Source organism: Odocoileus virginianus, chromosome 18, assembly GCF_023699985.2.
Source record: "Odocoileus virginianus isolate 20LAN1187 ecotype Illinois chromosome 18, Ovbor_1.2, whole genome shotgun sequence".
Taxonomy (NCBI): Eukaryota; Metazoa; Chordata; class Mammalia; order Artiodactyla; family Cervidae; genus Odocoileus; species Odocoileus virginianus.
Genome location: NC_069691.1, coordinates 35,528,456 through 35,546,723, shown reverse-complemented (window position 1 = coordinate 35,546,723; position 18,268 = coordinate 35,528,456). Strand labels below are relative to the sequence as shown.

General features: G+C 42.1%; 1 protein-coding gene across 6 annotated transcripts in view; it reads right to left on the bottom strand.

The window, feature by feature from the left end:
- The window catches only part of ACER2 (alkaline ceramidase 2), a 38,873-nt gene that overhangs the window by 16,209 nt on the left and 4,396 nt on the right, over positions 1 to 18,268 (bottom strand). For all 6 annotated transcript variants that reach the window (XM_070480573.1, XM_070480569.1, XM_070480572.1 and 3 more), the window contains exons 2-3: positions 11,850 to 11,964; positions 10,983 to 11,124 (exon numbers count right to left, since the gene is read on the bottom strand). In XM_070480573.1, coding sequence (XP_070336674.1) covers positions 10,983 to 11,124; positions 11,850 to 11,964 — 257 coding nt within the window. The remainder of the gene's footprint in view (positions 1 to 10,982; positions 11,125 to 11,849; positions 11,965 to 18,268) is intronic.

The following is an 18,268-nucleotide window of genomic DNA, read 5'->3' as shown; positions in this document are numbered from 1 at the left end:
CTAGAACTGCCGACGTGACCCTGGACACATTGCTTTCCCTCTCCCTGGGACTCTGCTTCCTTATCTATAAATTTCCTATCTAGTCTGGACTAGAGGATCTCAAAGGCCCATATCCATGACTGAATCTTAGGGGCACATGACTTTCCTGAAGTTTCTGTTTATTCCTCATTAGCACCATTTACTTTGGCCAGGAGCCCTGGAAAGCATCACTGTTAGGAAACTAATTTGAATGAAATTCCACTAGAAAGAAACCAAAGTGCATGGAAACCTTCAAAATACAAGTGTATCTCATAAAGAGGAAAACCACTTATCATCAAGGCTCAGGAAATCATTGATCAAGCTGCCAACTTTCTGACTGGAATGAACAGGAATTGTAGCCCTGAACTTTGACCAACGGGGAAATATATGTACATGGGAAAGGATCCAGGCAGCAAATCCTCAGGAGAATTGTGTTTTTCTCCCGGCCTTGGCCCCGGCATCCTTCAGCTACTAGAGGAGTCTGCAGCTTGGCCTGAGTACAGTAGCGTCACACAGCCCCAGATCCCCACCATGTGCCTGGCCCCTGGAGACCCCCAGTAACTTTATCACTGGATTTGAGGTTCCATGATACGTCAAGGCTTTTTGGTCATTTAGATTAGATAAACACATAATTATGAGCTTCCCTGGTGGCTCAGTGGTAAAGAATCTGCCTGCACAGCAGGAGAGTGGGTTTGATTCATGGTTCGGGAAGATGCCCTGGGGAAGGAAATGGCACCTACTCTGGTATTCTTGCCTGGGAAATCCCAGGGATTAAGGAGCCTGGAGGGCTACAGTCCATGGGGTTACAAAGAGTCGGACACAACTAAGCAACTAAATAACAACCACAGCAAACACATAATCAGATACTTTCAAACTGTACTACCTTTCTGTGTCCGATGGTTTAGGACCCAGACACAGAACAACAGAGTGAGTCAGGGCACATGGGTCCAGTGAGACCAGATCCATGTATGTTCACATGCTGCCTCCATCACTTAGCAGCCCATGGGATTTTTGGCAAGTCACAAAACTCCCCAAGCCTCAGGTTTTCTGTATGAAAATCAAGACACCTGCCCTGTAGTGTTCTTATAAGCATTAAGGCACTCAACACAGTGCCTGATACAATGGTGTGTGCTAATAAAATCCATTATTTCTGTTCTCATGACCATGATTTGAGAATAAATGTTATTTTAAATAATATTATTATTGAAAATGTCATACTCAGGGAAAAGCCGACTGAGCTGATGCTGCAATCAGAAAGGCTCTCTGTAGTCCTGCCAAAGATTTCAAAGGCAGTGAGCTTGATGAAACATGCTTTCTCTAAGAGAAACATGGGCAGGCACCTCCCTACCGCTCCCCAGAGGGTGTGGAGGAATGAGCTTCTGGAAGGCGGCTCAGTCAACGAAGACACCGTGTGAATGCATGGTCCTGCAGCCAGCAGAAGCCAACAGAAGTCACAGAAGCCCTGAGGACAGAGAGAGCTGGGAAAACCCAGGAGGCAAGGGGCCACCAGGCTGTTCTCTAAACATCCCCAACTGTTGCCTCTGGTCCTGTTTTCAACTTTGCAGCCCATGATCAGCTCAAACTGAACACAAGGTTGGCGAACCCTTAGCACACCTTCTTCCTGTATTCCCCAAACCCAAACCTAGCAACCCAGTACCATCATCATAATATTATTATAATAAAGCCGTTACTATTGTTGTCATTAGCTTCCCTTTAAAGAGAAGGTTTTTAACCGTCAGGCCCTTAGCCCCCTTTTTCATATCAAACATTTGGTAATGCCCATTTTACTCTTCTGAAATGTAATGGAATTTATGGATGATAAAACTTTCCATTACTGTGACCACCAAAAACATGTCCACAAACTCCCCAGATGGCCGGCATGGGATAGATATATTCCTGGACAAGATTCACTGCTTTAAACTCCCCTTTAAGGCTAAAATGGGCTTCCCTGGTGGCTCAGAAGTAAATAATCCACCTTCTGTGTAAGAGACCTGGGTTCGATTCCTGGGTCAGGAAGATTCTCTGGAGAAGGAAGTGGCAACCTACTCCAGTATTCTCACCTGGAAAATCCCTTAGACAGAGGAGCCTGGAGGGCTACAGTCTATGGGAATCACAAAAGAGTTGGACACAGCTTAGCAACTAAACAACAACTAAAACATAACCTGTTTAGGACAAGCCTCTGATGTCCACAGGATTCCAGCATTTGGTCCTGGAAGGTCCCCCGCTGTCATTTCCTAAGTACGAAGTCGATACGGCCCAGAGAGTCTGAGATGACCTCTCAAGTCACCCAACAGGGGGAGCAGGACAGGCAGATCCCAGCCTGCAACCTTGCTCCTCAGGATTCAAAAAATAAACTGGATCCTAAGGTGAGTGCTATCCCTAGATTTTGTAGACAAAACATCATAAGGACCACAGCAGGATAAATTTTTTAGAAAATGGATACAATTAGCCTATAACAGTTTGCTTTTTTCTCAAAACAGAAATGTCAAATTAGAAAAAACCAGAAATGTCCAATTATTAATAACCAGCAACAGCTGAGTGCCTATTCCAACATTCTTCAGACATTCTAGGCAAGATGAAATACAGCCCTTTTTAGAAAATTCCACCAATTATTCCCATTTACTATTCCTATTCCTATTCAGCTGAAGCTCCAATACTTTGGCCACCTGATGCGAAGCATCAACTCATTGGAAAAGACCCTGATGCTGGAAAAGACTGAGGGCAGAAGGAGAAGAGGGTGACAGTGGATGAGACGGTTGGATGGCATCACCGATTCAATGGACGTGAACTTGGGCAAATTCCAGGAGATGGTGAAGGACAGGGAGGACTGCCAGGCTGCAGTCCATGGGGTTGTAAAGAGTCAGGCATGACTTGGTGACTGAACAACAATAATTCCTATTTACATTCCCCTGCTATTCTGCATATTCTTTACCTTCAAAACACTTATCTGTATTAGCCATTCATAATAACTGCTAGCACCAAGTGAGTGTTTGCTCTGTAACAGACACTATGCTATATACTGTATACAATTTTCACATATGTTTCTAACCCCTGAGCTAGATACTTTTACTATCTCTTCTTTCTAGATGAGCAAAATGAGGTACCAGAGTGCAGAAGAAAAAGTGGATTGTTACTCAAATCTAGATCTGTCTGATCCAAAGTCACTTGGCCAACACACAATCCCCTCTCTTCTCCAGAAATTTCACACTGGAATCACTACGAATAAGCTTTTTTAATTTTTTTTTTTTTTTTGTCACACCATGTAGCATGTGGGGGCTAGTTCTCTAAGCAGGCATTGAACCTCTGCCCCCTGCATTGGGAGTATGGAATCTTAACCACTGGACCACCAAGAAAGTCCCCTTAGAGGTTTTGAGAAATATTACAGCAAAGTCTAGATCAGAAAAAGAAAAAAAAAAGGTGGGGTGGTTGGGGAGAGATAAATGGTTACTATCATATAAGTTCAGGCAGCTTACCACTCAATCCCCAGCCTGCAGAATTCCTAGTGTTGCCCTGAGATCTCTGGTCTGGCATGCCATTCCACACCAGAGATGCTGCCTGTTCCCACATCACGAGATGAAGTCCACGCTAAACAGTCTGGCCTTCTTGCCTTCTTGCTGTCCACACCGCTGGCAAATTGAAGGTCCATAGACACAGCTGAAATCCTTATTTACAGTGAGCTACCTCTCCTATGACATTCACCTCTTCTTCCTTTGCTCATGAAAATGATCAACGTTCATTTTTATCCTGCAATTAGCATGTATACCTCAAACACTGGGCAGCAATGTCCATGTGCCATTGTTAAGAATGAAAGCTGACTGAGTGTTCACCACGTTCTTAGTGCTCTGTGAACTGCTTTGCAGGACCATCTAACAAGAATCCTGTGGTGGACACTATTAGTCACTCAGTTCTACAGATGAGCGAACAGAAACCTCAAGAATCAGAACAAGTTATACGTTCGGTTTTTTTTTTTAAACAGGGAATCTAGGAATCAAACCCAGGTGGTCTGCAAAGCCAGGGATACAGACAGAGTGGGTTCTCAGAGGCTCCACGGACTCTCCCCAAACTGAAGACAGGGGGTCCACATCTTCCCATGAGAAAGGCAGCTGAGTGTGGGTGATGGAAAAGTCTCCCATGGTCAGACAGCCCTGCCTCACAATGTGTTTCATCACTAAAGTTGGTAAGTTTCTGTTACCACAGCATTGCCCCATTTTCTTCTCTGTTGCTCCCAAGAAACAAGAAAAGAACAAGATTCTCTATTATGAACACATTAAACATTGTCCAGTGGAATTTCAAACCCAAGTCTCCAGAGCACCAGAAACAACAAAACCCTTATTCCCATTTTGTCAGCTTCTCACTGCGATCCCAGGGCTTGAAGACTCAGGTCTAACAGAAAAGTGGTTCCTGAGCTCTCAATACAATGAAAGCATGCTCCTGGAAAGCATGGAAGTAAGTAACTGGTGGGCATCTTTGGAGACAACAGGAAAAGCCAAAAGGTCAGGGGTGTGTTGCTCAGGCGGAGGCAAAACATCCCTGCTGGTCAAGCCACCTCGTGCCCCTGCCGAGCAGCATCCACCTCCACGTTTCCCCTCCTTCGGCAGCTTTCTGATCACCCCCATCTCTCCTGAGGCTGAACAAGGAAACCAGAAACACAACTGAAACACAGCAGGTTGGCCCAGGCTATCTCTGATTTCTAAAGTACACGTCCTATTCCACGCAAACGGAGACCAAAAGAAAGCAGGAGTCGCAATACTCATTTCAGATAAAATAGACTTTCAAATAAAGGCTATGAAAAGAGACAAAGATGGACACTACATAATGATCAAAGGATCAATCCAAGAAGAAGATATAACAATTAAAAATATATATGCACCCAACATAGGAGCACCGCAATATGTAAGGCAAACGCTAACGAGTATGAAAGAGGAAATTAATAGTAACACAATAATAGTAGGAGACTTTAATACCCCACTCACAACTATGGATAGATCAACTAAACAGAAAATGAACAAGGAAACACAAACTTTAACGGGACACAGTGGACCAGCTAGACCTAATTGACATCTATAGGACGTTTCACCCCAAAACAATCAACTTCACCTTTTTCTCAAGTGCACACGGAACCTTCTCCAGAATAGATCACAACCTGGGCCATAAATCTAGTCTTGGTAAATTCAAAAAGATTGAAATCATTCCAGTCATCTTTTCTGACCACAGTGCAGTAAGATTAGATCTCAATTACAGGAAAAAAATTATTAAAAATTCAAACATATGGAGGCTAAACAAGACGCTTCTGAATAACCAACAAATCATAGAAGAAATCAAAAAAGAAATCAAAATATGCATAGAAATGAATGAAAATGAAAACACAACGACCCAAAACCTATGGGACACTGTAAAAGCAGTGCTAAGGGGAAGATTCACAGCATTACAGGCCTACCTCAAGAAACAAGAAAAAAGTCAAATAAATAACCTAACTCTACACCTAAAGCAACTAGAGGAGGAAGAAATGAAGAACCCCAGGGTCAGTAGAAGGAAAGAAATCTTAAAAATTAGGGCAGAAATAAATGCAAAAGAAACTAAAGAGATCATAGCAAAAATTAACAAAGCTAAAAGCTGGTTTTTTGAAAAAATAAACAAAATTGACAAACCATTAGCAAGACTCATTAAGAAACAAAGGGAGAAGAACCAAATTAACAAAATTAGAAACGAAATTGGAGAGATCACAACAGACAACACTGAAATACAAAGGATCATAAGAGACTACTACCAGCAGCTCTATGCCAATAAAATGGACAACTTGGAAGAAATGGACAAGTTCTTAGAGAAGTATAACTTTCCAAAACTGAACCAGGAAGAAATAGAAGATCTTAACAAAACCATCACAAGCAAGGAAATCGAAACTGTAATCAGAAATCTTCCAGCAAACAAAAGCCCAGGACCAGATGGCTTCACAGCTGAATTCTACCAAAAATTTAGAGAAGAGCTAACACCTATCTTACGCAAACTCTTCCAGAAAATTGCAGAAGAAGGTAGACTTCCAAACTCATTCTATGAGGCCACCATCACCCTAATTCCAAAACCAGACAAAGATGCCACAAAAAAAGAAAACTACAGGCCAATATCACTGATGAACATAGATGCAAAAATCCTTAACAAAATTCTAGCAAACAGAATCCAACAACATATTAAAAAAATCATTCATCATGACCAAGTGGGCTTTATCCCAGGAATGCAAGGATTCTTTAATATCCGCAAATCAATCAATGTAATACACCACATTAACAAATTGAAAGATAAAAACCATATGATTATCTCAATAGATGCAGAAAAAGCCTTTGACAAAATTCAACATCCATTTATGATTAAAACTCTCCAGAAAGCAGGAATAGAAGGAACATACCTCAACATAATAAAAGCTATATATGACAAACCCACAGCAAGCATCACCCTCAATGGTGAAAAATTGAAAGCATTTCCCCTGAAATCAAGAACAAGACAAGGGTGCCCACTCTCACCACTACTATTCAACATAGTTTTGGAAGTTTTGGCCACAGCAATCAGGGCAGAAAAAGAAGTAAAAGGAATCCAGATAGGAAAAGAAGAAGTGAAACTCTCTCTGTTTGCAGATGACATGATCCTCTACATAGAAAACCCTAAAGACTCTACCAGAAAATTACTAGAGCTAATCAATGAATACAGTAAAGTTGCAGGATATAAAATTAACACACAGAAATCTCTTGCATTCCTATACACTAACAATGAGAAAACAGAAAGAGAAATTAAGGAAACAATACCATTCACCATTGCAACAAAAAGAATAAAATACTTAGGAGTATATCTACCTAAAGAAACAAAAGACCTATACATAGAAAACTATAAAACACTGATGAAAGAAATCAAAGAGGACACAAACAGATGGAGAAATATACCGTGTTCATGGATTGGAAGAATCAATATTGTCAAAATGGCTATACTACCCAAAGCAATCTATAGATTCAATGCAATCCCTATCAAACTACCAACGGTATTTTTCACAGAACTAGAACAAATAATTTCACAATTTGTATGGAAATACAAAAAACCTCGAATAGCCAACGTAATCCTGAGAAAGAAGAATGGAACTGGAGGAATCAATCTGCCTGACTTCAGACTATACTACAAAGCCACAGTCATCAAGACAGTATGGTACTGGCACAAAGACAGAAATATAGATCAACGGAACAGAATAGAAAGCCCAGAGATAAATTCACGAACCTATGGTCACCTTATCTGCAACAAAGGAGGCAAGGATATACAATGGAAAAAAGACAACCTCTTTAACAAGTGGTGCTGGGAAAACTGGTCAACCACCTGTAAAAGAATGAAACTAGAACACTTTCTAACACCATACACAAAAATAAACTCAAAATGGATTAAAGATCTAAATGTAAGACCAGAAACTATAAAACTCCTAGAGGAGAACATAGGCAAAACACTCTCCGACATAAATCACAGCAGGATCCTCTATGACCCACATCCCAGAATTTTAGAAACAAAAGCAAAAATAAACAAATGGGACCTAATGAAACTTAAAAGCTTTTGCACAACAAAGGAAACTATAAGCAAGGTGAAAAGACAGCCCTCAGATTGGGAGAAAATAATAGCAAACGAAGCAACAGACAAAGGATTAATCTCAAAAATATACAAGCAACTCCTCCAGCTCAACTCCAGAAAAATAAATGACCCAATCCAAAAATGGGCCAAAGAACTAAACAGACATTTCTCCAAGGAAGACATACAGATGGCTAAAAATCACATGAAAAGATGCTCAACATCACTCATTATCAGAGAAATGCAAATCAAAACCACAATGAGGTACCATTATACTCCAGTCAGGATGGCTGCTATCCAAAAGTCTACAAGCAATAAATGCTGGAGAGGGTGTGGAGAAAAGGGAACCCTCTTACACTGTTGGTGGGAATGCAAATTAGTACAGCCACTATGGAAAACAGTGTGGAGATTCCTTAAAAAGCTGGAAATAGAACTGCCATATGACCCAGCAATCCCACTTCTGGGCATACACACCAAGGAAACCAGATCTGAAAGAGACACGTGCACCCCAATGTTCATCGCAGCACTGTTTATAATAGCCAGGTCATGGAAGCAACCTAGATGCCCATCAGCAGACGAGTGGATGAGGAAGCTGTGGTACATATACACCATGGAATATTACTCAGCCATTAAAAAGAATTCATTTGAATCAGTTCTAATGAGATGGATGAAACTGGAGCCCATTATACAGAGCGAAGTAAGCCAGAAAGATAAAGACCATTACAGTATACTAACACATATATACGGAATTTAGAAAGATGGTAACGATAACCCTATATGCAAAACAGAAAAAGAGACTCAGATGTATAGAACAGTCTTGTGGACTCTGGGAGAAGGCGAGGGTGGGATGTTTCAAGAGAACAGCATCGAAACATGTATATTATCTAGGGTGAAACAGATCACCAGCCCAGGTTGGGTGCATGAGACAAGTGCTCAGGCCTGGTGCACTGGGAAGACCCAGAGGGATCGGGTGGAGAGGGAGGTGGGAGGGGGGACCGGGATGGGGAATACATGTAAATCCATGGCTAATTCATTTCAATGTATGACAAAAACCACTGCAATGTTGTAAAGTAATTAGCCTCCAACTAATAAAAATAAATGGAAAAAATAAATAAATAAATAAAGTACACGTCCTGCATTCTGGAGGTTTCCGCACCAGGGAGACCATATTTCATCTAAGACCAGGAACAGCTTCCTTTCCACTTGAAGATACTTCTTTTTGTTCAATGGTGTTTAAAGATAATACTATTTAATTCAAATCCTGCTGCCCTGGATGAAGACTGTACAGCTAATCCATTTAAAGTATGTTTTCTTGGGAATGCCCTCATAGTCCAGTGGATAGGACTCAGCACTTTCACTGCTGGGTCCCAGGGTCCCAGGTTCAATCCCCGGTCAGGGAACTAAGGTTCCGCAGGCCACACAGTGCAGCCAAAGAATGAATGAATGAATAAAGTGTGTTTTCTTCCTACCTCATTTAATAATATATTTTTCAGGATTAAAAATTAACACACGCACTTTGTAAAAAAAAAATTTGTAAAAAAAAAAATTGTAAAACAGTATAGATTAAAGGTAAAAGTGAAAGTTCTCTCTCCATTCCCATTCCTAAGAAGAGCCCAATGGTAGTGGCTCCTTACCCTCTAGACATGTTTGTGCATATCTGAAGACATACAGTCAAAAAGAGGCTTCATTCATTCTAAAACGAGGGTGTCACACACACAGTTCTACAATGTGCTTTTTGAAGCCAGCGTGTTTCATGAATGTTCTTCCACCTCCATCCATAGAGAAGAGCCTGCATCTCTAATTGCTGCATCACTCCTAGTTCCACTCAGGGTACCAGGAAAACTACGATGAACTCTTATTTTTCCAGTATAGTTCCTCCATGGGAACACACAGCTTACTTGATTGAATCCATATTTTTAGATTATTTATCCATATAGCATGCATGAATGCTCAGTTGTGTCTGACTCTCTGCAACCCCATGGACTGTAGCCCACCAGCCTCCTCTGATTCATGGTATTCTCCAGGCAAGGATACTGGAGTGGGTTACCATTTCCTCCTCCAAGGGATCTTCCTGACCTAGAAATCAAAACTGCATCTTCTGTGTCTCCTGCTACCGACAGCAGGCAGATTCTTTACCACTAGCACCAACTGGGAAGCCCATTTATCTGTATATATTTTAACAAAACAGTGTGTACAGAGAAATGTATAGGTCATATGTTTCTAGGATCATTTCTCATCTTTATGATGATGTCTTCTGTTACTTCAGATATTAACAAGAGCGCCTCAGAAAGGACCTTCCCTGACCAAACTCTAAGTCAGCACTCCAAGTCACCATGACCCCCTTACCGGCTTCATTTTTCATCATAGTACTTTCACACCCTAACATTATATTATTTTTTTATTGATTCATAATTTCTCCAACTTCAATATAAGCTCACTTAGGGTGGAGACCTTGCCGTTTTGTTTACTGTTATATTCTAGTGCCTAGAAAACTTCATTGTAAGTGTCCGTGAACTATTTACTGGATAAATCACCATATAAGCACAACACAATGGATATTAAAAGGCATCTCTTCCTAAAATTCTGGGTTTTCGGCTTGAATGTGTATGTATATGTGTGTGTGTTGGTGTGTAGCTCTCATCAAAAGCAAACCGACACAATTTGAATACTACAGTATCTATAGCTCCAAGAACTAATTCCTCAGTATGAATTCTACTGCAAATATATAAAAGTGGTAGAGCTGGGACACACCCAATAAGATGTTCCAGCAGGACATCAAAGGTCTTTGAACCACCATTCAGTCTTTTCTCCCCCACTGAACCTTCTAGTTTTGCCAGTACCAATAAGGGAGATAATTGACTTTATGTTCCTAATGAACATTAGATAAATTCTTTCCCTGAGTATATTAAAATTACTTCTTTTATCTGGCAGAATTTTTTCTCTGACAGTGTAATCAGTGGATATTGAATATATGATAAAGGTCATCACTAGGTTAGACTCAGTAGGGTGTAATATTTGTTAATATATACATTGTCACATGGGGTACTGCTGCTGCTAAGCTGCTAAGTCACTTCAGTCGTGACCGACTCTGTGCGACCCCATAGACGGCAGCCCACCAGGCTCCCCCGTCCCTGGGATTCTCCAGGCAAGAACATTGGAGTGGGTTGCCGTTTCCTTCTCCAATGCATGAAAGTGAAAAGTGAAAGTGAAGTCGCTCAGTCAAGGCCGACTCTTCGAGACAGCAAGGACTGCAGCCTAGCAGGCTCCTCTGTCCATGGGATTTTCCAGGCAAGAGTACTGGAGTGGGTTGCCATTGCCTTCTCCAATGGGGTACTGCACCTAGTAGTAAGTGCAAAAATTTAGTACAAGCTTACCTGTCATTGCGAAAGATCTTCGGTAGATACCTTCTGGGGAACCACATGGCCAAAGCACACATCAGAACCCAGAGGATTGCAAGTTCATCTAGCATCTGACCCAGGAAACTAAGAGTTGCATGGAAGTAGACGGATCCAATTCCTAGAATCAATCACAGCCAATAAAAAAAGGTCACAGAGAAGAACAGAGTCACAAATTCAACACACCGATTAAGGACAGCCTTTTCCTAAACGACTACCGAAATTACCAAATCACTCTCTCTGAGGAAAGAAGTAGAAGGACGAAACCTACACCATCAAGACATACAGACTTCACGTCTAGAAAGAGGATTTGAAGGAGGGCCCAAACACCAGCAAATCAGAACTTTAATAACTGCACAAGGACAGTGCATCTTCATCCACTGAGCCTTCATGGGAAAAGTCAATCAAAAGTCAACATTCTCTCACAGTTAAGAATTCCTAATCTGCCTGTGGAAGGAAATAAAAATTATACAAGTATTTCCCAGAATTACGAAGGATCAAACATCTAGAATTTGTTTTTGTTTTTTTTTAATTTTAGCCCTTTAGAAACCACAGTTTCATCCAAATACAATTGTTTCACAAGACTTCCCTCAGAAGTTCACATAAAACTGCACTGGCACAACACCAGTGACTATTATATAAATGACTCTCAAATGCAATTAAGTGATAATTACGGTCAACCTTGTTATCAAGCCCATATTCAAAAGAGTCCTCCTTCTGGAGTCCAGGAAACAACAGAAAAGTTTGTTAAGACGTCAGAGTGACTCTGATTTACAAAGGGGCCAGGGAGTCTGCGAAGTTCCACTTCCTCCCTTTCAGCCCATGCTCACAAACGAATCCACTTACCCACCACAACTAAGAGAGTCCATATTAGGTAGATGCCGCTGTTGAAGCACGTTGCGTACTGACGGAACAAGCGCATGCAGATGGGCGGTAAAATGAAAAACAAGACGTTGCTGATCTGGGGGGTAGCGGGGATGAAAAACGAAAAGATGAATATTAAGTAAAAGGGCAAAAAGTAAAGCAGCTTGTTCCCAGCATGTCCTTTGTAAATGGAGATGAATGCGGCCACGCATCTTTCTTTAACAAGAAAAAAAATTCACAACTAGGGAAACTTACAACTTCTTTAATAACCATTTAGTGATACTTCCTGCCCCTGTGATCCCAGGAGCAGCTATGAAAAGACTGGGGCTTCCCAGGTGGCGCTAGTGGTAAAGAACCTGCCTGCCAATGCAGGAGATGTAAGAGACTTAGGTTTGATCCCTGGACCGGGAGGGTGCTCTGGAGGAGGGCATGGCAACCCACTCCAGTATTCTTGTCTGGGAAATCCCATGGACAGAGGAACCTGGCAGGTGACAGTCTGTGGGGTCGCAAAGAGTCAGACACAACTGAGCATGTACGTACACACACACACACACACACACACAAAAACACTGTCATCTGAAAGCTGCCCAGAGTCCTCTCTTGATGTGAAGAATCGACAACTCTTTTTCTGCCCAGTTATGAAGCATCCTAATTTACCTGAATCACATCTTTAAAGATAAGGCCTACACTAAATAATGGCAAAATTTTTAAAAAGAATAGTTTCATGAAGAATGAAAAGGACCAGACTTGTTCTGCTGCTGCTAAGTCGCTTTAGTCGTGTCCGACTCTGTGCGACCCCATAGACGGCAGCCCACCAGGCTCCACCATCCCTGGGATTCTCCAGGCAAGAACGCTGGAGTGGGTTGCCATTTCCTTCTCCAATGCCCCCCCATAATTTTCTGCCAACCAGGTCCTGGGCCCACGTGAAGGCACGAGTGCCTTCCTCATTTCCCCCTTGTCAGTTTTCTCACCCTAAGCCAAACCTACTTTCAGGTAAAGATCAAATTTGTAGCTTTAAAATGGCATCATTTTATCTTTCAGACTGGATTTGAGTCTATTATCTTTTCACAGGTCACCTGGATTTTTTTAAAAAACCAGACTGGACAACCTAACTCTAAAACCTCACCTCTAATTTTTCTTTAATTTCTTTTTGTCTATCTTTTTTTTAACTAGGGGGAGTCATGGCCAATTCTTTTTTTCTCAGATTTTTAAAAACTGAGGTAAAATTCACATAACAAAACTAATCATTTTAGGAGTGTACAGTTCAGCAGCAGTTAATACAAGTGTAATATGCAATCATCACCTCTGTCTAGTTCTGAAATGTTTCCATCACTCCAAAAAGAAACCTCACATCTATGAAGCTGTCACTTCCCCTTCTCCCTTTCCCCAGTCCCTGACAACCACTAATCTGTTTTCTGTCTCCACAAATTTACTTATTCTGAATATTTCATAAAAGTGTAATCATGCAATAAGTGACCTTTTGTGTCTGACTTCTTTCACTCAGCACACAGTTTTGGAGGTTCGCCCGTATTGTAGCACGTGTCAATACTTTCTTTTCATGAGTAATATTTCATTGTATGGATACCACATTTTGTTTACCCAATGTCCTTACTCTAACAGTGAACAATGCTTCTATGAATATTCACATCCAAGGTTTTCAGCATTTGTTTCCCATTCTCTGATTTATATCCCCCCAAGCTAACATTGCTGGATCATATGGTAATTGTTTGTTTAACTTATGAACCACAAGACAATTCTCCACAATGGCTGAACCATTTTACACTGCTACCAGCAAGGTCCAAGGGTCCTAATTTTTCCACATCCTTGCCAACACTTGTTATTTTCTGAGGTTTTTATTTGCTTTGTTTGTTTAATAAGGCCACCCCAGAAGGTATGAAGTGGTAGGGATAATCAGCTTCTTTAAAAGTTTTACCTCTCACTGAGGAGTAAGGAGCTCCTTGGGAAGGACTGGGCAGGCAGAGGAGAGATGTGCGGAACGTTTAAACAATGTCTAAATGCGCAACATGCGCAAATGCGTAAATGTCTAAATGCGCAACACCAGTGAGGAAGGGGTGACGGAGGGGTCACGAAAGACTAAAGCCTTTCAAAGATGGGAAGGTGGAGTAGATGAAGGCTGGAAAGCCAAGAGCACGGGGGCTTTTGAAAGGAAAGACTGGTCACCCATATTAGACAAGACGGAGCAGGTCTCAAAGGAACCAAGAGGGTGGGTGCCCAAACTGAATGAAAGGAGCCAGGGTAGAAGGACTTTTCCAGACCTGGGAAGTCACACTGGGGCACAGTTAAACGAAACGCATCAGCAAACCCCAGAAATGGAGGCAAAGTGCGGGAAGACACTGGCAATATCGGTAACCAATGGACGTCTCTGTCATCATCTGGAAACAAGAGGGGATGGGAATGACAGTCTTTAGAAAGGGGAGAAGGACAGAGTGGAGAGAGATAAAGAGCAAGATCTTTTGTCAGGGTGGGATAAGAACAAGGCTGCTGCCTTTGGTTAAAGTTCAAGACAAATCCCTCATGGGGCTGCATCCTTCCGGAGAAGGGGGTGCCTTGCTCTAGTTGACCCATTCTGATGGGGATCTTTTTCTCCTTCCCCTCTTGGAGCTACTGGCAACCCTGGGTGAGAGTCTGGATAAACGACCACAGCAGTCCCAGGTGGTATGCAGTGTCCACACTTGGGAATATAGCCAGCTCTCACTTATTTACTAAAAAGCAGATAAGGAGGGATTCAGGACAAGGCTCTGTGTAGTATCACAGCCTTTAACTTTCTATGGAGTTATTTAAAGAACCCAAGATGTTAGGAAAAAAGAAGAAAGCAAAGGAAAAAACTCAGATCTTTAAGAGTTAAAATGAGAGAACTTAACAGTCAGACACAATTGAGCATGCACGTGAGAGATGTTAAATGTTTTATAAGGGGATGTTAAGTAATGGCCTGGAAAGGCTCCAGGCTAGCCAAGTTCAGAGAGGCTGTCACCCACAGAGGTGGGGCCAGCATCCAACCACTCTTTCCACTGCCCAAAGCTGACTTTTTTCACCTCCAATCCATTCAACCACATTCTGACCACCTTGGCTTCATGCTTCAATTGGCATCTGAAAATTCTGAATTGCCTCACACATTGTGCACCTATGACTTTTAGGTGATTTAAACATTGCTCTCTGTTTTGTTAAACATAGAGGTAGAAGGAATTAAAGGTGAAACGGGAAGGAGGAGAAAAATGGGATTGTGATACTATAGATAATTTTCTCCTCTCATGTACATGTTCTCCATGTAAGAAAAAGAATACATTACAAAGCTAAAGTATGCCTTGATATCCTCCTCCCTAGAGATACCCACTCTTCTCAGATTCATAATCCTCAATTTCTTTGCATTTATTTAAATACATATATATCACATATTGCAACATTATATTTTGGCAACTTCCTTTTCTCATTCAGCAATACATCCTGCTAACCTTTTTGTCTTAAGTCACAGAGATTTATCACACCTGCTGAGGGTACTGCAGAAGGCAACACTTTATTGAGCCATTCCACTAATGGTGGGAAGCACACTGATTTATAGCCCCACCTAACAATGCTGAGGGGAGAAGGCAATGGCACCCCACTCCAGTACTCTTGCCTGGAAAATACCATAGACGGAGGAGCCTGGTAGGCTGCGGTCCATGGGGTCACGAAGAGTCGGACACGACTGAGCGACTTCACTTTCACTTTTCACTTTCATGCATTGGAGAAGGAAACAGCAGCCCACTCCAATGTTCTTGCCTGGAGAATCCCAGGGACGGGGGAGCCTGGTGGGCTGCCGTCTATGGGGTCGCACAGAGTCGGACACGACTGAGCAACTTCACTTTCACTTTTCACTTTCATGCATTGGAGAAAGAAACGGCAACCCACTCCAGTGTTCTTGCCTGGAGAATCCCAGGGACGGGGGAGCCTGGTGGGCTGCCGTCTATGGGGTCGCACAGAGTCGGACACGACTGAAGTGACTTAGCAGCAGCAACAACAACGCTGGGGAACATAACACAGCTTTTTACCCCAGTACAGTCATCCCTCTATATACATGGGGGATTGGTTTCAGGAGCCCCTTGGATACCAGACTTTGTTGGATGCTCAAATCTCTTATATAAAATAGCATTATATATGCAGTATGCATAAAACATACACACATCCTCCTGTATACTTAATACTGATCGTAAAGTATAAATTTACACTTTACAATGGGAAAACAATCTTTCCACAGATGGGGGGAGGGGTGGTTCAGGATGATTCGAGCACCAACGGGTAGCGGCTGTAAATACAGATGCAGCTTCGCTTACTTGCCCACTGCTCACCTTCTGCTGCCCAGTTCCTAATACATACTAGTCTGCAGCCCAGGATTGGGAACCCATGTTTCAGATCATCTCTATATTATTTATAATACCTGATACAATGTAGATGCTATGTAAATAGTTGCAGGTGTACAACAATTCAAGTTTCCCTGGTGCTCAGACAGTAAAGTATCTTCCTGCAATGCAGGAGACCTGGGTTTGATCCCTGGGTCAGGAAGATCCCCTGGAGAAGGGAATGGCAACCCACTCCAGTATTCTTGTCTGGAGAATTCCGTGGACAGGGGAGCCTGGTGGGCTAAAGTCCATGGGATCGAAGAGTCAGACATGACTGAGCAACTGACACACACGCATACAGCAATTCAAGTTTTGCTTTCTGGAACTCTCTGGAATTTTTTTTTCCAAATATTTTCAATCTACACTGGGTTGAATCCACAGATACAAAACTACGGACATGGAGAGCCAACTGGATATGTTTATTGCCTCAAATCCTCTCAGTCTCCTTTGCTTCAGCCACGTACAACCATCTATGGCCAAGCTGTCCCTTAAAAGGCTTTTTCAACCTATGTTACCACTAGCATTGTATACAATAATGACTTAAATTTACACACGATTCACTAAAACATGAGGTAGTTTAATACACTTCCAGTGAAATTATGATACCTCAAGTATTTTAAATGCCCATCTTAGAGACTTCAATTTAGAAACACTATTTAACAGATAGTTCCAAATAACCCTGAAATCTCATTATTGCTTCTGTACAACCCATCTATCGATACTTGCTGGCCTCCACCATGCCTTTTTAGGACATAAATCTATGGGGACTACCTTGGCAGTCCAGTGGTTAAGACTTCACCCTTCCCTTGCAGGGGACATAGGTTCCATCCTGGTCAGGGAACTAAGATCCTACATGTTGCACAGGAAAAATTAAAAGAAAAAAAGACATCAATCTTTGCAAAGGAAAAACCCAAATTAGAGGGAGATGCTCCCCAAGACAAAAAGAGGAAGGAACTCCGAAAGAATGTGGGAAATGTGGGAAAGCAAATGAGTCGTGGTTAAAAAGATTCAATGGCTCCATCTCTACTGAGAAAACGAAACTTCCCCTCAGAGTTATGTAGCTCACTGAAGTTGAATAGTTCAGCCAAGGGGTATTTTTTAAAGCCCATTGTTGGATTATCCTTTGGAGAATTAGTTTGTTCAGTGCCTGCCTAACAGATTTTGTTTAATTAAAAGGAAACCACAATTTAAAAATTTATTATTTCCTTAGAGAGTTCCTCATTCTGTGACATTTGCACCAAAATAATCTCAGGAACACACTGCAATCTCATCCTGACGCATGAGATTGTGTATCTTCCTGGACAGAGGGCAAACACTGACAAAGCAACAGGCTGTAAATTCTTCTAAGCAACAAGTTCATAAATAGCTAACAGACATTACCGTGGCTGAGGAGACTACGTATCTTAATCGAATGCAGGTTCCTAATGATCCATTCCATGGCTTTCTTCCTGCCTCTGGGATGACCAACTGTCCTAGTATGCCAGGCGCTGAGGAGGGCTTCCCAGGACATGGGACTTTCAGTTTTAAAAATGGGAAAATTCCAGGCAAACCAGAACAAGTTGGTCACCCAGCTCAGAGGCCTCCCTGCAAAATTCACCCACCTCCCACAGTATACCACCCAAGCAGAAGACAAACAACACCTTGAACAGGGGTCTCCTGCATTGCAGGCAGATTCTTTACCCACTGAGCTATGAGGGAATCCCACAAACAACACCCCAGCCATTTGTATATATATATATATCTCTTCTATGGTCCTCACCACCCAGGTGACTATTTGCGGGTCTGGTCTCTGTGATAGGCACACAACTGCCCAGCAAGTGGATGGCTAAATGGATAGACAGAGAGACTGACAGACTGACTGATAGACAGTCCTGCCCTACAGAGAGTGGGCTGTGAGCTTTGGCATATAAAGGGAAGTCCACTTATCTTGATGATGGGGGCAGAGCTGAATAGAGGAGGTGACAGACCATGGGCTGATTTTAGGCACATATTTTTCTTCAAGACATT